Raw genomic sequence first — 25,310 nt, 5'->3', positions numbered from 1 at the left:
ATAAAACAATAAAGAAAATAATTTGCTTTAAAAAATGGTTGTTCAAATGCCCTTAAGGAATCTGATTTTCTCTTCTTTAAGTATGCCACATATATTTCATATATGAAACATTTAAAATGAATTCTCAGTATTACAGCCCACTTGCTACCCTAATTCATCTCTCATTTGGAGGAAGACATCCTTGACTCCTGTCTCTCCTCCATTCCACCCTCCATGCTGCCAGTGGAGTTGCTTTTCTAAAATGCAGTTGTAGGTTGTGGAACATTAATTCTTTTTTTCTTTTTTTGTTAATCCTCACCTGAAGATATTTTTCCATTGATTTCCAGAGAGAGTGGAAGGGAGAGATAGAGACAGAGATAGAGAAACATCAATGTGAGAGAGACATCGATTGGTTGCTTCCCACACGTGCCCCAACCAGGACCTGGGATTGAGCCTGCAACTAAGGTACATGCCCTTGATGGAATCAAGGGACCCTTCAGTCTGCAGGCCGACCCTCTACCCACTGAGCCAGACCAGCTAGGGCTGGAATGTAAATTCTTAAAATCGCTGGCAGTTTTGCATCACCACAGAATAATGCCTTAGCCAGCCAGTGTGTGAGCAGCCGTGTCAGCCTGGCTCTGTCACCTCTGCTCTCTCCATCCCCTGCTGCCTGCTGGTTGCATTCCCCAAGCCATCAGCCACCTCTCCCCATGCCAGCACACTGCCTTGCTGAAAATGCCAGATCCCTCCTGATAAATTCCTCTTCCCCTCCAAGCACAGCCCTTGAAGCCTAGGTCTGATGTCCATTATCAGTCATGAGTGTCCCTTCATGGATTCCCCAAAATAGAATCAATTGCTTAGTCCCCTCTGTTTTTAGTACTTTGACCATTCCTTTGTTATGTCCATGCCTCTGTTATGTGAATATCTTGAGTGGAACTTATATATCCGTTCGACACCTATTTTACTCAGGGCCCTCTGATATCAGGTGCTTGTTACAGCTCTGCCCTGAGAATGGTCATGAACAAAGCTCACAGAGCCTGCTCTTGCAGCTTGCGTTCTGCTGGGAGGAGACAAACAGTGAACAATAAACATAATAAATAAATAAAATTTGAAATAACTAATATGTTAGAACAGGCGTGGGGAATCTTTTTTCTGCCAAGGGGCATGTGGATTTACAGCATCATTTGCAGTTCATGCAAAATTATCAGCTTAAAAATTAGCCTGCTACATTTGATCAAACATTTAATTAATTCACTCCTAATGCCTTGGCAGGGCCAGACCAAATGATTTTGTGGGCCTTATAGCTGCATGTTCCACACCCCTGTGTTAGAAGGTTAATTATAAAGAGGAGAGCAGGGTAAGGGTGCGGTAGTCAGAGCCTAATTGAATAGATGATGTTTGTACAAAGACTTGACTTTGCAGACACTTCCAGGCTGACGGAGGAGCTGGTGCAGCGCCTGTGGTGGAAGCCAGTGGGGAGGCCAGGGGTTAGGGTAGGCAAAGTGACTCAAAGCATTGGGGAATGCATCAGGGAGAGAAGGGCAAGCAGGGAGACCAACTTCAAAGATTATTCTGCAGTCTTAGCAAGAACCAGTGGGATCTGATCAGGGCACAGGGTGAGGAGTGGGTGGCTGCTTTTGTGCTTTTCCCTTGACTGTGACTTCCTGGTGGATGAACACTGTGTCTGTCCCCCTAGCCCTGGCACAGTCCCCAGCCTTTCTCTGGAATTGTAGAAGTTAAAAAACTTCTTCTTTGCTTAGTAATGTCACCCTCATCACTGTATCATCATACAGATGGCAGGTGAATGTGTCTTAAACAAGCTCCCTGGGATGGTATGAGCCCTTTTGAGAGCTATGACTATACTTCAGCCCCAATGCAGGCCTGGCCCTACTTTTAGCTGCAGCCCTCTGCCTAGAGTCCCACTGCCCTCATCAACAAAATGAAGCCAATGTTGGTTATCTTTGCATCCCATGTTTCTGTGCCCCCTCTGGTTCCCTTCTGCAGCAGTGGTCCAGAGATGACTCCCTTCTGCTCTGACTTAGTCTCTGATTAATGATCATGGCCAACTACTGCGCTCCTCACGCACACATCTAGCATGGAGCTCCAGTGCTTCATAGCCACCCTGTGAGGAGGGTGCTGTGATGGCCCCACTTGCAGACAAGGATGCTAAGGACTTAAATGGGGGCACATACCCAGCTCACACACCCCTAAGTGGGGAACCAGCATTGAACTTGGATCTGGCTGACCCTAGGCTACTGTAAGCACTTTGGAAACAGGGACTGTGTCTACACTTTCTTCATATCCTGCCCTGTCACACAGTTCTTTAATGTGGGATGTGAACCACGTGGGCAGGGCCTCTTCCTGTTTTTTGTTCATGAGTGTCCTCAGTGCCTAGAAGGATGCTGCTCAAGCAGTGCTTGGTGTCTGGTGAGTGAGTGCATGGAGGGAACTTCCAGGGACCAGCCCTGACCTGAATTGTCTCTCTTCTGCCCCTCAGGCCATCTCTCGTCTCTGTGAGGACAAGTACAAGGACCTGAGGAGACCCACGAGGAAGCGGTCAGCGAGTGCTGACAATCTGACTCTGCCTAGGTGGTCCCCGGCCATCATCTCCTAACTGGGCGTCCCCACTGGAGGCTGTACCATCCCTCAGTTTCTCCTTTAGTTTGAGAAAAGACAGACTTGGGATGGTTTTGTTTTTGTTTCCCTTTTTTGGTTTTGTTAAAGTCATAACTCCATCAGGCTGCTTCAATGACTGCCTTTGAGCTGTGTGGCCCACATGCAGCAAGGCTTTGAGGGAAGCAAAATCAGTATTCTGGAAATCCTGTTTCACACCTTGCCCTGTCATCATTAACAGCACTTCCTTCTTGGAAGATAAAGACTTGAATCCTGGAGGAGGAAGTAAAGGGAAAGGAAAGTTGTGTAGAAGCAGGAAAAATGGCTAATGACATGGCCATTTCTTAAGTCCCCCATCTGGTCAGTAGGTGAATATGACGGAAAACAACAGTAGTTAACACAGTTAGATGTTCATTAAAGACAAGAGTGCTGCCTTTATCACCTCTGTCTGGATCAGTCTGTTCTTTAAGACTTCTTGCATCCTTTCTAACTGCTATTTGGGGATTTGGGGGATTTTTGTTGGTTTTTATTCTGTTTTGGTTTTGGCCCCACAGAGCAGAGAATATAGTTTGTACCATGCCACAGACATCCAAATAAATAGTACTGGTTGTTTCTCTCTGCGCTATTCCTGTGAGCTGTCTCCTGAGCTTTCTTCCTCACAAGTGGAATGCACTTGTTACATTTCTCTACCACTTTATTTTATACACTTTTTCTTCAACAATGGCAAAATTAACTTGACAATAGTGCTGAACCAAAAGTATCCCTTTCCTTCTTTATTCCGAACCTCCCCCCCCCAAAAAAAAAATTCTAGATAACATGGGTGCTTGTGCCTTCCAATTTTCATGCAGTTGTTTTTTTTAATCTGACCTGAAGTTGTAGTTATAAATCAGTCACACCTCATGGGCCAAGGAAACAATGTGCAGTAGAAGCTGTCCTTGGTTGAGATTTTTTTCCAGATTGCTTGGTGTTTGCCTGAAGTTATTGAGTAGGAGCCATTTCTTTGTACTCCCTGCCCAGTTTGTTCCTCTACTTCCGCATCCATTGTTGCAAGCAATATTCTTATCAATTTTTATATGTTTATTTTAAATCAAAATTAGTCTATTTATATAAATTTTTTTAAAAATTTAAAATTAAAAAACGGGGGTGGGGTGGGTAGTCCAGTGGGGAGATTATTGGAGGGCAAAATGTTACTATTTGCTGAGATATTTTTCACAGAATGATTGAATAAAAAAAAAACACAACACTTGCATTTTCATTGTGGGTGCTTAGAGAAGTTACACAAAATTCAAACTGTGAAGGTTTATGCTTCATTATGACGTACTTTTTTGTTTTCTGACTATTCCTTTAGAAAAGAATCTTTTATATCAAAAGGGTTGATCAAATATCAAAGAGTAAATTTGGTATTAAGTCTAAGAATCTGAGTCAATGAAGCATATAATGCTTTGGGTTTTTGCATATTTTCTTGTGTCACAATGACAAGAGGGTCTAACTTTTTTCCTTTCTCAAGTCTCTGAGGTGAATGGCAGCAGATACTCTGTTTCACCTTCCTTTTATGTGAGCTTGGAAAACTTTGGAATCTTAGTAGTCTTGAATACCCTTTGGAAATTAAAGGAATTCAGAAAGTTGAAATCCCAAGAATACCAAGCTGAAAGTACTAGTCAGGTTTCAATGAAATTTGTGTCATGGGTAAACATAACCGGGCCAGAGATATTGTCAAGTTCTTTCTGACCTAACTTTCAAAAGCAAGGAAGCAGAAAAGGAAAAGTTAATTATTTTTCCATTGTAATTGTATTGATATACTTTGTATGGGTCCAAAATCAGCTTCTCTCTTCAAGTAAGAGTCTGATTTAGAACTTTAGAGATCTAAAAATAGAGAAAATAATCATTTTATATTCCCTATTCTATAGAGCTTAAAAAGGGACATATTTTCTTAGCTGAATATGAATACCTCTCAAGCATAAATTAGTTCCTCTCATGTAAAGTATCTTATTTTACCAATCCATTTCAAGAAAGAGGTTCTGCTGCCTTTAAAGCAGAAATCTTATTTTTAATCCCTTTTATTTGAATGAGATTTGAAAATTGAATTATGTAAATATTTCAATGCATCTACTATTATTTTGTGGAGTTTATTAAACTACTTTAAAAATTGTATAGTCTATATATTGTATGTACATACAGTCTGATAACTTAAAATTTAAAGTGAATCCCGTAAAACCTGGCTCACTCTTTGTTTAGACGACTGAATATTGTTTTAGCCTTGTGCACTGGACTCTACCTCTGTATAGGAAAATTTTCCATATCATTAATAAGTATTGATCTGTATTAATTGGTTATGTTTCTTGCACTAAGAATTTTTAAGCTCTGCTGTAAGTGTAGATTTTACTTTGCAGTATGAATCACTTGACACATAGCTAAATACTTTAGGTTTGTTTTATTTTTCTACATGATGATGAAGACAACATTTTGTTCTCTGGTTTGTTCTAAGTTTGCCAAAAAACAACAACAAAATACAAAAAAACAAAACCCTACAACAACAGTACAAGTACAGTACTGGTAGTGAATGGTTTGTTTGCAAGGTGATTCAATACACTATAATTAAAGCTGCATTACTCTTTAGGAATACATTGTCTTAATGTAGTTTTGAATGCACAGTTTTCATCACTAATGAAGGATGAAGAAAACCACACAATTTGTTTAATTTAGACTTGACTTAAACAACAAAGTCACTGGAAGAATAAGTATATATTCCAATGAGTATTTTTGATTTATTTTACTTTATTCTTAACTGGGAAAAGAGAAAGAAGTCAGGGATTCAAAACCAAATTGGAAGGCAAGCTGGGAGATCCTACCAAGATCAAGATGTGCTCCCATGCCTTACTGCATGAGGTCAGAGCCTGGGCTGTCATCTGCTCTGTCCTGGGCTGGACTCATGAGCTTCTTCCTTGGGCATTGGCAGGAGCTTCTCCATCTTGGGGTTTCCCTTGGTTCTGGGGATTTAGATCCTCAGCTAAGCTGCAAAGCAGAATTTTGGGAGTGAGTGATTTCAATCCTTTCTGGCTGTTTTTTGTAATCTCACACTTTGGGGCCATATTTTACAGTTTTGAATTTTTAAAACAAAGTTTCATTCCTGGTTCATTGTAGGTATTTATTAAGTGTTAAATAAATAAATGCAAAGAACAAATAATGACTGCCTTCCTGCTGCATTTTTTAAATATTGATATAAAATTTATAAGGTTTTATGGATGCTGAGTAAACCAGTTCTTTGCAATTGTAGTCAAAAAGTGTTCTTAGTCCTATAAATCTTGGGTAACTCAAAGAAGCATTAAGACCTCTTAGAAATCTCCAGCAGTTGAGACGGTTGCACAAGAGAGACCTATTAGAGCACCTCCCATTTATATCAATGGCTTATTTTATCTTTAATAATTTTATCCCCCTCATTGTTGTGTCTCAAAACTTACTTTCAGTGTATCTCAGAAATGTGGAGCATCTGAAAGGCCAGCCCGAGAGTCCCCCCCCTCCCCCTCCCTCTCCCCCTTACTGAAAGGGAGGAGGAAATGGAAAACATGCCCTTGGGTGAAATGAGAAAAGGATACTTAACTAATTTGGGATTTATATTTTAAGCTATATGGATTTCAAGCAAAGCCCTACACAGGTCTTCATTAAGATCATGGTTTGCTGTTAGTGAATGCAAAGCTATTGGACCAGAAAACAAATTGCCTCATAGGTGCCATGTAGGCCTCAGCACAGGTGAGGGGTGTGGAAGAATACTGGAAGCCATGGGAATTGGTGATGGAGTTAGGACCTGAGCAGGTCAACCAACTTCCTTTCCAGTCTTTACTGATCAATTTTCTTACTAAGTTTGTATATGTGAAGCTGCTAAAGGTCTACTATGTCACTTCTCATTAGAAACTTTCTTCAAGAGTTCCGTGATCACTGAAATGATATGCTTTTATTCATTTCTCAGTTGAAAGAGTAATTGGAGGCAGCTCTGTGTCTATATTGCTACAAGTCTGAGCTATGAGCACCCAGGTAAGAACTTGTCCTGGCAACTGTATTGTCCATTGTAAGTCTTTATAGAAGGCATTCTGGAAGAACCTGTTAAAATGAGAAGTGAGCTCAGATGAGGTGTCTGACTGAATGGTGTTACAACTTAACTGTGCCCTTTTGTAATTTGATTGGAGTAGAGGGCTTTATTCCTTTGAAGAACTTTACATGAATAAGTTTCCAAATACAGGCTAAAAGAATAGCATTCCAAAGTGAATGTGGATTTAGACAAAGATATTCAATGTAACTGGAACTTGTGCATAACATTATGTCAATATGGTATTGATTTGTATTGTGATAGAACCTTGAGTTTTAGTCTCAGACCAAAGTTAACTTGTTGTGTGACCTTGGACAAATTACTTTACTTCTCTGGATCACTCAGTGAACTTGGCTGGCAAAGATATACTTGCTGGTTGTTTTCTCCACCTCCCTTACTCTCTCTGTTCCTGAACACACTCTATTCAGCCATGCTTGCATCTTGATTGCTGGTTCTATTGTGCATGGATCTAGGAAAGCTGTGAAAGGTAAGTCCAAGCCTAATTGTGTGTTTCCCTGCTTAAGAAGGGTGGCTATTAGATAGAGGTTTTTATATCAAAGGCAGGAGCATCCAGGTTTCAGCTACTGCCCATTCAACCCCTGGATCTGTCTTAATGCAACTGAATGTCCAGCTTATTCTCTAGTAGGGTTTTACTGGACCTGGCTTGTAAGTTCTTATTTACATTGATGGATATGGAAGATCTCAAGAGAGTGGATTTGGGTATAGGAATTCACCCCAAATGGACCAGTTTGGAAAAGTGTGCTTTATCCTTATTAACCCCTAATTGAACCTTCTTAACCCTACCGAACAGAAGCTCTGGAATCCCAGCTTTTGGAGAGAAGTATTCTGCTTCTCCTGTGTGGCACTTCCCACCAGCCCAGGAGGATAGAAAACATGGCCATATGCAAGCTTCCCAAATCTGAACCCTGCTTACCAACTCTTGGTGCATACTTAACAGCATTTGGGGGGACCAAAGAATTGGGGTCTACTCCAAAGAGAAAAGCAGCATTTGGTAAAACAATGACTGCAGGGTCAGCACACCCGAGCTCAAGGCCTCACCAGGACACTGGGACATTTGGCCTGGCAAGTCTTGCAACTTCACTGGATTCTGAGTTGCTTAATCTTAAAGAAATGTGTGACCCTCTAGATTATTCTGAGAGCATTTCTAGACAATATTTATCATTCTATGGATAACAGTTCTGGGATTTCTAGAACCAGTCTTGCAATTTAAAACAAAACAAAAATCAGAATTTGGAAAAACCTATGGTGCAGCATTCCAGAGCCCCAAGTGTTTACCAGCCCCCTTCATAGTTGCCTGCAGTATCCCACACCAAGTGGTGATCTCTTAAGTGTGAGAAAAACTCAAAACATAATTTTGTTGTAGAATATTATCTAGAAAACATGTATTTGTTTTGTAATGAGTAGACTTTAACAAAGGCTTTAGTATACATAATTTTCATTGAACGAATATTCATTGAAATGGACTATGCTGGACATGGTGTTGAGGGCACACAGGGGAAAGAAGACAGACAAGATGTGCTGATAAATAAGCATATAAGTAGTGTATGTGGATTGTGATCAGTGTTATGAAGGCAGTGGGGTAGTATGAGTAGGGATCTCCGTGGAAAAACTATGGGAGAGCTTCTTAGAAGAGGTAGAGGGAAGGGAAGTTGGTTGGAGATGGGGTTAGAGAAGAATCACACACGTCAGGACTTGCAGGCCTCAGTGAGGAGCTCAGATTTTAAGACCAGTGGGAAAATGCTGTGGAGTTTAACTGGGAAGTGCTATTTATTAGACTCCACTTGCCTGATGTAGCTGTGGCACTCAGAGAATATGACAAAGGGACTGTGGTCCCTGCCTTTGTGCCTACAAGCTAACAGGAGGGAAGTGCTTTATGCCCTTTATAAATTGAACTAGAGGCCCGGTGCACGAATTCATACACCAGTGGGGTCCCTTGGCCTGGCCTGCGGGAACAGGCCAAAACTGAATGTCATGCAACTGAATGTCCAGGCTCTCCGACATCCCCCAAGGGGTCCCAGATTGTGAGAGGGCACAGGCCAGGCCAAGGGACCCCACTGGTGCATGATTGAGGCTGGGAGGGATGCGGGAGGCTGGCCAGCCAGGGAGGGACCGCAGGAGGGCTCCAGGGTGTGTCTGGCCCATCTTGCTCAGTCCCAATTGGCCAGACCCCAGCAGCAAGCTAACCTGGTTGGAGTGTCTGCCCCCTGGTGGTCAGTGCATGTCATAGTGAGCGGTTGAGCAGCCTTAGCATATCACTAGCATATTACAGTTTGATTGGTTGAACGGATGACCAGACAATTAGCATATTAGGCTTTTATTATATAGGATATGGGAGAAAGACAATTGGCAAATTTGTGAGTTGTCACAAGATGACTGGGAAGAATCTTCCTCTGGGTCAGTCATTTTTAAAAATGTATTTTTTATTGATTTCAAAGAGGAAGAGAGAAGGAGAAAAAGATAGAAACATCAATGATGTGAAGGAATTCTTGCTTGGCTCCTTCCTGCACGCCCCACACTGGGGATCTGAGCCTGCAACCCGGGCATGTGCCCTGACCAGGAATCGAACCCTAGTCTTCTGGGTCATAGGTCATTGCTCAACCACTGAGCCATGCCAGCCATGCTGGATCAGCAGTTTTGATTGCAGATGGTCTGTTCATGAAGTTTGTCCAAACACAAAGCACCTACCCTACCAGTCAGACATTGTACATGAGAGAATGTCAGGACTAAAATCCGTGGTTCCTGCACTCATAATGTCATATTGAGTTGGTCTGGCTCAATGGTCCTGATGTTACCGGATGATTTCCACTCTGGGAGCTGGCCCTGCCCCTCCATGGTCTGGGACATTTTGAATGTCAGGTTACCTCCAGGTTCTCGAATTCAGGTGAAAGTGAGAGTAAGTTTATTAAAGCTTGGGACGAGGAGGTAAAGGAAGGGCCCCTGGAGACAGATTAAGGGATAAGCCTGGGACAAGCTGCCACTGCCCACTGCTCCCTGGTTGCAAGTCTAATGGGGACCCTTAATGTTTTAGCTCCAGGCCCAGAAAAGCTATGAAACCAAGTGATGCCATGGCAAATGGATCTGATGTCAGCCATAGCATCACTTGGTTTCACAGCTTTTCTGGGCCCGGAGCTGAAACACAACTGAGGCCTAGATATTATCTCTAGTTTGATCAAAACTCAGGTCAACAGACTAGAGCAAGCATGTCAAACTCACAGCCCACAGAATGCATGCAGCCCACATTGAATTTTTTTGGCGGCCCAGCCAATGTAAGGATATATAAGAAACATTTTAATAAAAATTTTGTAACTTAATTTTTACAATATACTGTTACACATAATTATTAATAACGAACTACAGTGTTTGCTAATGACTGATTACTATAATCGTGTTGCATTCATTTCCCTTACATGCAGGCACACCATCTCTTTCCACTAATACTAGCAACAAATATTTTAGCAGCCGATTGCCATGTCATTAGTCTTGGACTGATTTGTTTGGTGTGCGCAACAGGAAATACTTTGCTTTTGGAGAGCAAGAAAAATAGGTTTATTTGCGTTTCGCTTATTAATTTGTGCAGTTATTCAGTGTCTGGTGAGTTAATGTTCAAGAAAAAATATTAATTTTTATTAAAATGTTCTATTATTTTATGTTAACGATCACTCATTTCAGCCCTTTGTATTCACTGTGTCTATCGAAATAAACCTATGTTTCTATGAAAATTGAACGTTTTGTTTTTTGGAGCCCACATAAACTTAAACCTTATTTATTTGGCCTCATTGTCCTGAGGCCTTAGTGATTAAGGGACTGGGAGGCAGGTGAGTCAGGGTGCTGGATGTGGCCAATTTGAATTAAAAGGAAAGACAGGAGAAAAGGTCTATTAAAGAAATGAAGTTCGTACTTGATTACAATATTAGTATTTTGAGTTCCTTGAAGCAACTATGGTTGCTACCAGAAAAATCTGGAAGAAACAACTGGAAAATGGTTAATAAGAATTCAGTAAGATTACAGTTATAAAATCACTATACAAAAAATTGATAGTTTTACAAGTCACTCGCAATAACCGATTAGAGAATATAATGGAGAAAGGATGTTATTCAAAATTGCAACAAATTTAAACATATCCTGGAACAAAGTAAGTGCTTACACCGTGCCCAGCACATTTTAAGCACTCCACATGTGTTAATTCATTTAATCCTCATCACAGTCTCCTGAGGGAGCTGCTGTTACTTTTCCTTGGTGAGGAAGCAGGCATAGACATAAAGAGATTAAACACTTTTCCCTGGGCAGAGGTCAGAAAGTTGGGAGAGCCAGGAAGTCTGACTCCAGAGCTTATTTTTAATCGTCATGTTAAGTGGCCTTCCATTGCCACTCATTAGGGAAAAACACCTGTCCAGAAACATGCTATGGTGGCTTGGAGAGGTGTCCTCCAAAATTCATGCCAATCCCAAACCTGCAAATGTAGCCTTACTTGGAAATGGGGTCTTTGCAGATATAACAAGTTAAGATATGGTCATTCTGTAGTAGAGTGGGTACTAAATCCAATGATTATTGTCCTTATAAGGAGAGGAAGATTTGGAGGCACAGGGAAAATGCTTGTGGCAATAGAGGCAGAACTTAAACTGGTTTTTATGGAATCTGGGTAATTGAGCTGAAAGAAATTCTCAGAAATCCTCTACCCACCCCCACCCCCATTTCTTCCCTATCTTCCCCTCCTCTCTTTTCCCCTCTATCAGTATCTCTGCCTCTCTCTCCCTCAAATTCTCTCCCTATTTCCTTCAGTAGGTCACCCTCTCATTTCCTCTCTCCCTCTTTCTCTTTTCTTCCCTCCTTCACCCTCTCCTAGCTCGCTCCCACCTTCTCTCTTACCCTCTCTTCCTCTCCCACCATTTCTCATCCCACATTCTCTCCCTATCCCTCCTCTCTAAAACCAACATCTACCTCCCTCCTTTCCTCTCTCCTTCAATCTCTTTATCTCCTCTACCCATGCTCACTCTCTACCCCAAAATCTTTCCCTCTTTCCCTTCCTCAATCTTTCCTCCCTCTCTTCCTCGAACTTGCTCTCATTCCCTCCCTCCCTCCATCTCTTTCCCCAAACTAAGTTCCTCTCTCTCCTGTTCCTCTCCCACTTTCTCCCTCTCTTTCTCACCCTGCCTTCCCCTTTCTTCCTCTCTCTCTTCCTGCCTCACCCTAACCCCAGCATTTCTCTCCCCTATGCCTTTCTCTCCCCTCTCTTTCCCTTCCCCTTCCTTTCTTCCCCCCTTTCTGTAGGCCTCTCTCTCTTTCCACCTTCTCTCCCTCTATTTCTCCCTCAATCTCTCTCCCACTCTCTCCTCTCTCCTCCTCTCTCTTTCTCTCTACCCCCCTCTCTATTCTCTTCCTCTTTTTGGCCTCTTTCCCTCTCCCACTATCTCACTCCCTCTCTTTTCTTCTTTCTCCTTCTTCCCCTCTTTCCCTCCTCCCCTCTCTGACCCTTTACTGCTCTGGCACTCTCTCACCCTGGAATCTCACTTCTCCTCCTCTTCTTTTTCTTCTACTTCTGCTCCTCCTTCTCCCCCTTCCTACCCTACAACTCCCCCTCCTCCCCCTTATCCTTCTTTCCTCCCTCCCTCCCTCCCTCCCTCCCTTCCTCTCTCCCTCAATCTCCCTCTCTTCATCAGTCTCTCCCCCCTCTTTTTCCCTTCTCTCCCCTCTTCCTAATCCCAACATCTTTCTTCCTCTTTCCCTTCCTCCTTCCCTCTGTCCCTCTCTCCCTCAATTTCTCGCTCTCTCCCATATCCCTTTCTCCCTCTCTCTCCTTCAATCTCTCTCTTTCTCTTCCTCATTCTTCCTCACTCTTGCTCTCTCCCTTCCTCCTCTCTTCTCTCTCCCTCCCTTCCTCCCTCCCTCCCTCGCTCCCTCCCTTTCTCCTTCAATCTCCCTCCCTCTCTCTCCCTCAGTGTCTCACTCCTTTGCTCGCTCTTTCTCCACTCTCCCCACTCTCCTCCTTTCTCTTATTCTCTCTCCTTCAATCTCTTTTCCTCCCTACCCTCCCCCCTTTCCTCCTCTTCTAATCTCGCCACTCTTTTCTCTCCACTGGCCTTTCTTTTTCTCCCCTTCTCTCTCCCTCTGTCTTCATCTCCTCTCTCTTCCTCTCTTTCCATTTTATTCTGTCTCTCCATCTCCCCACCTCTCTCTTTTCTTCTTTCTCTCTCTTCCCCTTTCCCTGGCCTATGACCCCCCCCCCCCCCATATTGCTAAGGAACAGTGTTAGGGAGAGATTACTGTCAGCATTGATGTGCATGGAAGTAAGAAAGACTTTATTATTATTTTAACTGATTTTAGAGAGGAAGGGAGAGGAGGATAATCATTGATTGGCTTCCTCCTGTATGGCCCTACTGGGGATCAAGCCTGCAATTTGGGCATGTGCCCTTGATGAGAATCGAACCCGGAACCCCTCAGTCCTCAGGTAGGCACTCTATCCACTGAGCCAAACCGGCTAGGGCTAAATATGAAAGACTTCAGAAGTCAACAGAAACGCTTGAACAATGTCATCTAATCTATAAATATTTGCCTTAAACATGCTTTTCTTTATCAGAAACATAATACTGATCAGTAATATTATGGGTGCTTCCAATTTACAAAGCTTTCTTCTTATTCACCTGAGCAACTCCTTGATGTAGGTGGAGCAGATGCTGTCTCCAATGTTTTTCAGGTAGAGCTGAAGTCCATAAAGGTAATTTGACTTGGTAAAGGTCACAGTCAGAAACCAGCAGGACTTCCAATCATCCACAGTAGCCCCTAAAACTGCCAAGGGGGACAGTTTCACCTGTCACACAAATTTCCATGCATGTCATTCCTGGAAAGGGACACTTGTGGTTTTTTAGCTTTTTAAAAACAACAACATACCATTACTGTAAGCATGGATGGTATATAGGGGTGTTATTTTTATGGTTGCTAAATATAGACACCATACAGGTGGGTCTGGCTTGTTAATAGAAATTTTAGAGAAATGTGGGAGTTGTTATTTCAGAGTTGCTGCTTGACTCTTCAATGATGTCTTGTTCCCATTAGGTTTCAGTTTAAGTGCCTCAGAGAATCTGGGAACTTGGGGTTTCTTACATAGTCACCAACTATCCCCTCCTCTGAGGCCATGCCCCTCCTTGCTCATGTAGGGTTCTCCTGGACTGTGATTTTGTTTTTCTGTACTTGTGATTTCTCATATTTAAGTGTAAGATACATTGTTTAGCTCACAATATGCCTAGCTTTTGACTTCCACTGGATATCTTTGTTTGAACTGTTCTTCCTCATTATTCATGTTTTAGCTCAAAAGTCATCCCTCCTGTCACCTTTTCTGGCCACTTCATCTACAGTAGCATCAATTCCTACCTCCCATCTATTGACAAAAGAACATCTGGCCTAAGAAAGTCTCTTATAAGAGTTTACCTGAGCCAAACTGACAACAATTACCAGGAAGCAATATTTTAATGGATTGAGAAAATGCTCTGGCAATGGCAGTTTTGCAGCTTATTTAAATACTAGAGGCCTGGTGCATGTATTTGTGCATGGGTGGGATCCCTCAGCCTGGCTGGCGATCAGGGCTGATCAGGGCCATCTCACCCAGTCCTGATTGAGGCCAGTGGCTGGGGGGAGGGACCGCAGGAGGTTGTCTTTGGGAGTGCACTTACCACCAGGGGGCAGCTCCTGCATTGAATGTCTGACCCCTGGTGTTCAGTGCGCATCATAGTGACCAGTCGTTCGGTCTTTTAGGCTTTTATATAGATAGATTATAATCAAGGAGGAGATGTACCAAGGCTAATGGCCTAGTTGCCATCACATCCTAGGACAGTGGTCAGCAAACTGCGGCTCGCGAGCCACATGTGGCTCTTTGGCCCCTTGAGTGTGGCTCTTCCACAAAATACCATGTGCGGGCGCGCATGTACAGTGTGATTGAAACTTCGTGGCCCATGTGCAGAAGTTGGTATTTTGTGGAAGAGCCACACTCAAGGGGCCAAAGAGCCACATGTGGCTCTTGAGCCGCAGTTTGCCAACCACTGCCCTAGGAGAAGCAGTAGCTGGTTCCAGTCAGCATCACAGCAGCCAGCAGCCACAGTGGCGAGGCCAAGACCCAGCAGTATCTGTCGCCCCTCAGCACTGGTGACACAGCAGGGGTTTCACAGCATCAGCCCCTGCTGACAGGGACAAAAAGTTCACCATGAAGGTTTTTGGAACAGTTAAAGGTTTCAATGTAAGAAACAGATGTGGTTTCATCAACAGGAATAACATCAAGTAGGATGTATTTGTACACCTGCCAGTTACAAAGAAGAATAACCTCAGGAAGTCCCCTCACAGTATAGGACAGGGGTCCTCAAACTTTTAAACAGGGGGCCAGTTCACTGTCCCTCAGACCGCTGGAGGGCCGGACTATAGTTTTAAAAAAAACTATGAACAAATTCCTATGCACACTGCACATATCTTATTTTGAAGTAAAAAAACAAAACTTCAAAAAAAAAAAAAAGGCTCTCCTAACTTCAAAAAAAAAGCCCTACCAACTGCAAAATAAAAAAAAAAAAAAAAATAGCCCTCCTAACTTCAAAAAAAAAAAATCCTAACTTGTTCTTACCTCAGTCCTCAGGCAGCAGCAGGCTCTGCACAGGCAAGCTCGTGACTCATCCGATCACACCTGAGCCTGAGAGGAGGAGTTGAGAGACAGAGAGAAGGAGGGGAGCCGGAGAGTGCGGCGCACATTCCACACATGCGCACTGCGGGCCCGGGATGAGTCGGCTGCTAAGCAACAGGCAGCGGCAGCAAAAACACCCGGCGTGCCAGATAAATTATTTCGGCAGGCCGCATGTGGCCTGTGGGCATAGTTTGAGGACCCCTGGTATAGGAAATGGAGAGACTGGAATTTGATTTTGTTAAAAGGAGAAAAGGGTGCAGAGATGGCAAATATAGGCCTTGTTAGAGTTCCAGGGCAAGGCAGGAAATATGCAGCAGACTGTATCATTATAAAAGTGCTACATTCCTTGTAGGGTCCTCCACACAATTACCAGAATATAGTGAGAGTGGGGAAGGGATGAGGAATCAGAGACCATATGGGCATGGACCACACTATTCTAGGCCTCCTGTGCAGGGAGAAGGCATGTGCAGGGTTCTGACAACCAGAATGTAGGAGAGAGAACAGGTAGACCAGTGAAACAGAATATATATTGGGGCTATAGACTCCACAGGGCCCTCCTCACCAAAAACAGCCTAGAGAAAACAGCAACAAAGAAAAAGAAAATCAAGATGGGACCCCAGGTCAACAGCTACTTCAATGTGGTACCTGTCTTAACTTCAATTACTGACATAGACACCCAGAAAACTCCAAACCACAAGATGGCAACAAGACAAAGCAGTTGATCCACCAACTGAGAATTTATCTGCTCCCAAGGCTGAGCAGAGTGGGGCCAAGTAAATGCCAGCTTACCTTCTCTACTGCATTAGGGTTAGTCATCCAACAAGAATAATTGAATATAAAATTCCAACAATAAAAATGAATAAGGAGAGGAAGATGGCTGCCAACAGGAAGGCAGACTGCAAGATAGTTTGAGAGGGAGAGAATGAAAGGAAAGTGTGTGGACATACGGGGGGTGTATATTTGTGGGTGAGGGACAGCTATACTCCAAGGGACTAGTGGGTACTACTGGACCAGGGTCCCCTGACTAGGCAGCCTGCACTGCTGCAGAAATCTCTCCCAGAGCCACCAGCTCTGCCGCGGAGACTGTGCCATCTTGAAGGGGAAAGTGCCTGTTATTGGAAACCTATACATCCCAGGAATCTACAACAAGAATACCCAGGGAACAGCTGCGAACTCAGGAACACCGGATCTCTAGCAGCACGAATACTTGGACTCGGATGAGCTCTGCACCTTCTCATGGAAAGGTCAGATTTTGCCTAGGAAAAGGAGAGAGAGAGCTACAAAACCAGACACCCGGAGAAGAGAGATCATGGGGAGACAAAGAAACAGTCCGCATATGAAATAAAAGGAGGCATCACCAGAAAAGAAAGTAAACAAAATGGAGGCAAGCAATATGTCAAAGAAAGAATTCAGATAAATGGTCATAAGGTCGCTGAAAAGAATGGAAGACAAATTCAACAATATGTGTAAAAACCAAGAGGAAATGAGGAAGAACCAAGAAGAGATGAAAAATGACATTGCTGCTATAAGGAACTCAATAGAAAGTATCAACAGTAGACTAGAAGAAGCAGAGTACCACATCAGTGAGCTAGAAGACAAGTTAGGAAAAAAATACCTAAGCAGAGCAGCATCTAGGAACAAAAGTTAAAAAGGAAGAGGAGAGCCTAAGGGAACTTTGGGACAACACAAAACAAAACAACATCTGCATAACAGGGATGCCAAAAGGAGATGAAACTGAGCAAGGAATAGAAAAGCTGTTTGAAGAAATAATGATAGAAAATTTCCCTGATGTAGAGAAGAAAAAACTCACACCAGTCCAAGAAGCTCACAGAGTCCCAAACAAAATGAACCCAAAAGACCAACACCAAGGCACATTATAATTAAATTGGCAAACACCAATGACAAAGCAAGAATCTTAAATGCGGCCAGAGAGAGACAGGAAGTTACCTACAAAGGATTTCCCATCAGACTGGCAACTGATTTCTCAACAGAAACACATCAGGCCAGAAGGGAATGAAATGAAATATACAAAGTCATGCAAAGGAAGGGTCTGAATCCAAGAATACTGTATCCAGCAAGGCTATCAATCAAAATTGAGGGTGAAATCAGGAGCTTCCCAGACAAAAAAGGACTAAGGTAGTTTATTACCACCAAACCAGCAATGCAAGCAATGCTAAAGGGTCTGCTGTAAAAAGAAGAAATAAAAAGGTAAGAAGGAACACAGGCATAAAGAATAAAAATGGTGACAAACAAATATCAATTAATAATAACTTTAAATGTAACTAGATTAAATGCCCCAATCAAAAGACATAGGGTAACTGAGTGGATAAGAAAACATGACCCACATATCTGCTGTCTACAGGAAACCCACCTCAGAAAAAGGGATTCACACAGACTGGTGGTGAAGGGATGGAAAAAGGTTTTTCAGGCGAATGAAAATGAAAAAAAGCTGGGGTAGCAATACTTATATCTGACAAATTAGATCTCAAAGTGAAGGACATAATAAGAGATAAGGAAGACCACTTCATAATAATAAAGGGAGCAATCCAACATGAAGAAATTACTCTGGTAAAAATATATGCACCAAATACAGGAGCACCCAAATACACTTAAAAACTTCTGGAGGATATCAAGGGAGAGATTGACAGCAATACAGTCATAGTTGCAGACTTTAACACCCTACTATCACCATTAGACAAATCCTGTAAACAAAAACTCAGCAAAGAAACATCAATCCTAAATGACTCACTAGATCAAATGGAATTAATTGACATCTTCAGAACATTTCACCCCAAAGCCACAGCATATACATTCTTCTCAAGGGCACATGGGTCATTTTCAAAGATAGACCATATATTAGGTCAAAGACAAAGTCTCTTCAAATTCAAGAAGATAGAAATCATATCAAGCATCTTCTCAGATCACAATGGCATAAAACTAGAAATCAACGACAATAAAAACAATTTAAAAAATCAAACACCTGGAGACTAAATAGCATGCTATTAAACAATGACTAGGTTACCAGAGAGATCAAAGAAGAAATAAAAAGCATCATGGCAACAAACGACAATGAAAATACATCAATCCAAAATCTATGGGACACAGTGAAAGCAGTCCTGAGAGGGAAGTTCATAGCTCTACAAGCCTACCACAAAAAACAAGAAACAATGGTAATAAATTACCTAACCCTACAACTCAAAGAGTTAGAAAGAGGGCAACAAGAAAAGCCCAGTGTAAGCAGAAGGAAGAAAATAATAAAGATCAGAGCAGAGATAAATGAGATAGAGACAAAAAAAAAAAAAAACAATACAAAAGATCGACAAAACTAAGAGCTGGTTCTTTGAAAGGATAAACAAGATTGATGAACCTCTAGCCAGGCTCACCAAGACACAAAGAGAGAGGACCCAAATAAACAAAACCAGAAATAAAAGAGGTGAAATAACATCTGATCCCACAGAAATACAAACAACTATGAAAAAATACTATGAACAACTCTATTCCAACAAAAAGGACAAGCTAGATGGAATGGACATATTCTTAGAAAAATACAAGCTCCAAAAACTCAACCAAGAAGAATCAAAAAACCTGAATAGGCTGATAACTACTGAAGAAATTGAAACAGCAATCAAAAAATCTTCCAGCAAACAAAAGCCCTTGTCCAGATGGCTTTATAGGGGAGTTCTACCGAGCATTCAAAGAAGAACTAAAACCTATCCTACTCAGACTATTCCAAAAAAATTCAAGAGGAAGGCATACTTCCAAGCTCTTTCTATGAAGCCAGCATTACCCTAATTCCAAAACCAGATAAAGACACCACACACAAAAAAAGAGCTACAGGCCAATATCCTTGATGAACATAGATGGCAAAATCCTCAACAAAATTCTAGCAAATCGAATTCAGCAATACATTAGAAAGATCATGCACCATGACCAAGTGGGATTTATTCCAGCAATGCAAGGATGGTACAATATCAACAAATCAATAAATGTGATACATAAACAAACTGAGAGACAAAAACCACATAACCATATCAATTGATGTGGAAAAAGCATTTGACAAAATCCAACACCGTTGCCCTAACCAGTTTGGCTCAGTGGATAGAGCACCAGCCTGCGGACTCAAGGGTCCCGGGTTCGATTCCGGTCAAGGGCATGTACCTTGGTTGCAGACGCATCCCCAGTGGGGAGTGTGCAGGAGGCAGCTGATCGATGTTTCTCTCTCATCGATGTTTCTAACTCTCTGTCCCTCTCTCTTCCTCTCTGTAAAAAATTAATAAAATATGTTTTAAAAAATCCAACACCCTTTCTTCTTAAAAACTCTCAGCAAAGTGGGAATAGTGGGATCATAACTCAACATAATAAAAGCCCTATATGAAAAACCTACAGCCAACATCATACTCAATAGGCAAAAACTAAACCCATTTCCCCTAAGAACAGGAACAAGACAAGGATGCCCACTTTCACCACTCCTGTTTGACATAGTATTAGAAGTACTAGCCATAGTGATCAGACAAGAAGAAGAAATAAAAGTCATCCAAATTGGAAAAGAAGAAGTAAATCTATCCTTATTTGCAGATGACATAATACTTACTATACATAGAAAACCCCAAGACTCCATAAAAAAACTACTGGACCTAATAAATGAATGCGGCAATGTAGCAGGATACAAAATTAACACCCAGAAATCTGTGGCTTTTTTATACATCAATAATGAACTCACAGAAAGAGAAATCAAAAAACAAAAAACAATCCCATTTACAATTTCACCAAAAAAACTAAGATACCTAGGACTACACTTAACCAAGGACGTAAAAGATCTGTACTTGGAAAACTACAGGACATTGAAAAAAGAGATAGAGGAAGATATAAACAGATGGAAGAACATCCCATGTTCATGGATTGGTAGAATCAACATCATTAAAATGTCCATACTAGCCCTAAACAGTTTGACTTAGTGGATAGAGCGTCAGTCAGCTTGCGGACTCAAGGGGCCCAGGTTCGATTCTGGTCAAGGGCATGTACCTTGGTTGTGGGCACATCTCCAGTAGGGAGTGTGCAGGAGGCAGCTGATCGATGTTTCTCATTGATGTTTCTGGCTCTCTATCCCTCTCCCTTCCTCTCTGTAAAAAATCAATAAAATATATTTTTAAAAAATGTCCATACTACCTAAAGCAATCTATAGATTCAATGCAATACCTATTAAAATACCAATGGCATATTTCAAAGATCTAGAACAGGGGTGGGCAAACTTTTTGACTTGAGGGCCACAATGGGTTCTTAAACTGGACCGGAGGGCCGGAACACAAGCATGGATGGAGTGTTTGTGTGAACTAATATAAATTCAAAGTAAACATCATTGCATAAAAGGGTACGGTCTTTTTTTTTTTAGTTTTATTCATTTCAAATGGGCCGGATACGGCCCGCGGGCCGTAGTTTGCCCACGACTGATCTAGAACAAACTCTCCAAAATTTCATCTGGAATAAAAAAAGAACCTGAATAGCCACAGCTGTCCTGAGAAAGAAAAAAAAGTTGGAGGGATCACAATACCAGACATCAAACTATATTACCAAGTCATGGTTCTCAAAACTGCCTGGTACTGGCACAAGAACAGACATATAGACCAATGGAACAGAATGGAGGATCCAGAAATCGACACAAGCCATTATGCTCAATTAATATTTGACAAAGGAAGCAAAAGCACACATGGAGTCAAAACAGTCCCTTTAATAAATGGTGCTGGGAAATTTGGTCAGATACATGCAAAAAAAAAAAAAATGAAACTAGACAACCAACTTACACCATACACAAGAACAAACTCAAAATGGATAAAGGACTTGAATGTAAGATGGGAAACCATAAAAACTCTACAAGACTCCATAGGCAGCAAAATTGCAGACATATGTTGTAGCAATATCTTTACAGACACAGATTCTAGGGCAAGAGAGACTAAGGAGAAAATAAACAAATGGGACTGCATCAAAATAAAAAAGCTCTGCTCAACAAAAGAAACCATCAACAAAACAACAAGAAAGCCCACTGCATGGGAGAACATATTTGCCATCGTTATCTCCAATAAGGGTTTAATCTCCAAAATTTACAGGGAACTCATACAACTTAACAAAAGGAAGATAAACAACCCAATCAAAAGATGGGCAAAGGACCTAAATAGACACTTTTTGAAAGAGGACATTCAGAAGGCCCAGAGACACATGAAAACATGCTCAAAGTCACTAATCTTCTGAGAGATGCAAATCAAAACAACAATGAGGTACCACCTCACACATGTTAGAATGGCTATCATCAACAAATCAACAAATGACAAGTGCTGGAGAGGATGCAGAGAAAAAGGAATCCTCCTTCACTGCTGGTGGGAATGCAGACTGGTACAGCCACTGTGGAAAACAGTATGGAGTTTCCTCAAAAAATTAAAAATGGAACTCCCATTTAACCCAGTAATCCCACTTCTAGGAATACCCAAGAAAACAGAAACACCAATAAGAAAGGATACATGCATCCCTATGTTCATAGCAGCACAATTTACCATAGCTAAGATTTGGAAACATCCTAAATGCCCATCAGTAGGTAAGTGGATTAGAAAACTATGGTACATCTACACAATGGAATACTACACTGCTATAAAAAAGAAGGAATTCTTACCATTTGCAGCAGCATTGATGGAACTGGAGAGCATTATGCTAAGTGAAATAAGCCAGGCAGTGAAAGAAAAATACCACATGATCTCACTCATTTATTGATAAGAAAGACCATTATAACCTAATGAACAAAAAGATAGATACAGAAGCATCAAACAGACTGTCAAATTACAGCGGGAAGGCTGGGGAGTGTTGGTGGGCGGGGTAAGTTATTAGTCGAAGGACTTACATGCATGCATATAAGCATAACCAATGGACACAAGACACTGGGGAGGGGGGCGGGGGTAAGGGAATGTGCTGGGGGGTAGGGGAGGCCTGGGAAGGTCAATGGGGAAAAAAGGGAGACATATGTACTACTATTTGTAATACTTTAAAGAAGAAAATAAAATTTAAAAAAATAAAAAAATTAGAAAAAGGAAATAAACAAAAGATTGGAGCTGAAGGCCTTAAATGTTTGTTTTTTGCCTGTTGACTAGATAACTAGGACTATATGCATTATGTATACAGCATTTTATTATTTTAACCTAAAGATGTCTGTTTTTGGTAATGACATGTTTTTTTTTTTTTTTAAGCCTAGTTTTCCTCAATACAAACAATCTAAAAACCTTTAAAAGTTTTAAAATTGTTTCATATTTGGTCAAGCTGAGATCATTGAGAACCTCATTTTTAATTGGTAATAAAAATTAACAACTTGTTTTTTTTAAAGTCAACAAAATGAAAGCACCTATTAATAAAGGTCTTTATTGTCTTTAAGAGAGAGAGAGAGAGAGAGAGAGAGAGAGAGAGAGAGAGAGAGGAGAGGTATTGCTGGCTAAAGAAAAGACAGTTGTCCCATCAAGTCTCCCAGTAAAGAGGAGAGCTAATCTCAGATTGTTGGAGAGCAGAGGTTCAGGGATTTTCAAGGAGAGAAACTTTTGTTCCCTATATCCTTTAAGCTCTGTGAAATCAAGGATATTCTGTCTTGTCACCACTATATCCCTAGAACTTAGAAAAATGTCCATTCTAGGTACTCAGTAAATATTGTTGAATGAATGAATGGAAAAAAGCAAAAACAGCTCTTTCCAACCAGTGCTGAACCATGGGTATCTCTCAGGACAGCTGGCACAAGCACTGCAAGACCGCAGGCAAGAGAAAGCCCTATGACAAGAGCGAAAATATGAGCTGGGATGCCCTACAACCAACACTAAGATTGGACCCTGCAGCATATACACAGTGCAAGTGCGGGGCAGCAACAAGAAGTACTGAGCCTTGAGGCTGGACGTGGGCAACTTTTCCTGGGGCTCAGAGGGTTGTATGTGCAAAACAAGGATTATTGACGTTGTCTACAATGCCTCCAACAACGAACTGGTCCGCACCAAGACCCTAGTGAAGAACTGCATCGTGCTGATTGACAGCACACCGTACCGACAGTGGTATGAGTCCCACTACGCACTGCCCCTGGGCTGCAAGAAGGGGGCCAAGCTGACTCTTGAGGAGGAAGAGATTTTGAACAAAAAACAAAAAAATTCAGAAGAAATATGATGAAAGGAAAAGGAATGCCAAAATAAGCAGTCTTCTCGAGGAGCAGTTCCAGCAGGGCAAGCTTCTTGCATGCATGGCTCCAGACCAGGCCAGTGTGGCCGGGCAGATGGCTATGTGCTTGAGGGCAAGGAGCTGGAGTTCTATCTGAAGAAAATCACGGTCTGGAAAGGCAAATAAATCCTCTTCCCTCCTATCTTAGCTCAGGTAATAAAGGTGTTTATTCTAAAAAAAAAACAAGAGAAAAGAAAAGAAAGAAAGAAAAACAAAAACAGAATAATGGAGTCTATGCTGGGAGGAAGAGGCTGTGAGACCCTAAATTTGCAGGATTGAATTAGGGACGAAAGATGAAGCTGATATTCCTCTGTTGGAGGGCAGAATGGGCACGTGGTCAGTACAAATGGTAGAGGCATGGATTTCTGTTCAGTTCAAGAAAGACCCTTTAAGAGAGGAAGCTGTCCAGAGGTGGAAATGGCAGCCTTGTCATGGTGTTGACAGGAGATTGAAGGAGTGAGTAGCTGAGCCAAGAAGAGACTGCAGGGGCCTGTACGACTCCTCACTAACCAAGAAAGAGGCCTGACTTTCTCAGCAGTCCTGGGGGTCAGAGATATGGTCAAAGAGAGTATGTGCCTTCTCTTCCAAAGAGGACACCGTTCCCATACTGCATCACTTTCTACTCTTATTATTAGAGTGGTAGAATCAAGATGTTTGGTACCAGCTCTTATTCATTGTTTGCAAAGATATTGGTCAGAAATTTCTTCCTTTCCTTCCAGCATTAAAAGGTCTGCAAACAAGTGACCAAATGGATAGACTGAGCAATTTAGAAAGGCAGGGATTTGGAGGGATGCTGCTAAGCAGGTTCCCTGCCCTCCATTTATATGTGACCTATTTTCTCTCCTCCATGGATTCCCCCCTGGAATTTCAGAAAAGATCCCATCCTGAAGGTTTCTGTGGCTTAGTTCTCCCCAGAGCATGAGGCACCCATGTGCACACATGCTCTGTATTAGGGGGAGAAGCAGTGCTCTCCATGGATACAGGGAGAATTAGTGTATGGGGTCAGAGTGCACAGTTAATCTATATAAAGAGGCAAAGGACAAGTATTTAGGGCAAGTTCATGTTGATAGCTTCCCAGAGCTGATGGTGACAATGAATCTATCACTGTTACTGTCACCCATAAGGTCAGAACTGGCCAAGAGAGGGTCTTGAAAAAGCCAGAGGTTTAAGTGAGTGATGCAGGATGGTCTCTCTCAGTCTTTCAGGCAAAGGCATTCTTGCCACTTTGGAGCATTTACCCAGTGACTGAGCTAGATCTTGGGTAAGCCAGATGGCAAACATACACTGACACTGGTGGCATAGGGACCCACTGAATTCCTGACTAGGGAGAGAAGCCACATCTGACACTGTCCAGTTCTGAGCTTGACTTGACCTTTTTAAAAAATTTTTTACAATATACAAAATAAATCTATTACCAGATTGTAGATACAAAATACTTGGACATTTACATGCAATTAACATTAATATTTCAAGAAAAATGATTTTAAATATAATAATACTACATGCAATAAATATTAATATTTCAAAGAAGATATTTTAAATATAATAATATTACCAAAACTGTACTAACAGTATACATAATAAAAGTTGTAGGAAATATTAAAAATCTGCAAATAACGGGATTCTATTATATTCTAAAATATTTTACCCCCGGCTCTATTTTTGTTCATCAGTTTATGTTGTTCATTATATTCCACAAATGAGTGAGATTATGTGATATTTATCTTTCTCCAA

At 41.7% G+C, this 25,310-nt stretch overlaps 1 protein-coding gene and 1 pseudogene across 9 annotated transcripts in view; both read left to right on the top strand.

The window, feature by feature from the left end:
* Positions 1 to 5,776, top strand: part of CCNY (cyclin Y) — a 194,170-nt gene extending 188,394 nt beyond the window's left edge. For all 9 annotated transcript variants that reach the window (XM_036350103.1, XM_036350113.1, XM_036350179.1 and 6 more), the window contains one exon: positions 2,477 to 5,776. In XM_036350103.1, coding sequence (XP_036205996.1) covers positions 2,477 to 2,593 — 117 coding nt within the window. In that variant the 3' untranslated portion in view covers positions 2,594 to 5,776. The remainder of the gene's footprint in view (positions 1 to 2,476) is intronic.
* Positions 5,777 to 22,963: 17,187 nt separating this feature from the next.
* On the top strand, positions 22,964 to 23,835 carry LOC118661171 (annotated as a pseudogene).
* Positions 23,836 to 25,310: the final 1,475 nt, after the last annotated feature.

This window comes from Myotis myotis, unplaced genomic scaffold (genome assembly GCF_014108235.1).
Source record: "Myotis myotis isolate mMyoMyo1 unplaced genomic scaffold, mMyoMyo1.p scaffold_m19_p_1, whole genome shotgun sequence".
NCBI classification, from domain to species: domain Eukaryota; kingdom Metazoa; phylum Chordata; class Mammalia; order Chiroptera; family Vespertilionidae; genus Myotis; species Myotis myotis.
This window is presented reverse-complemented; position numbering and strand designations above follow the sequence as displayed.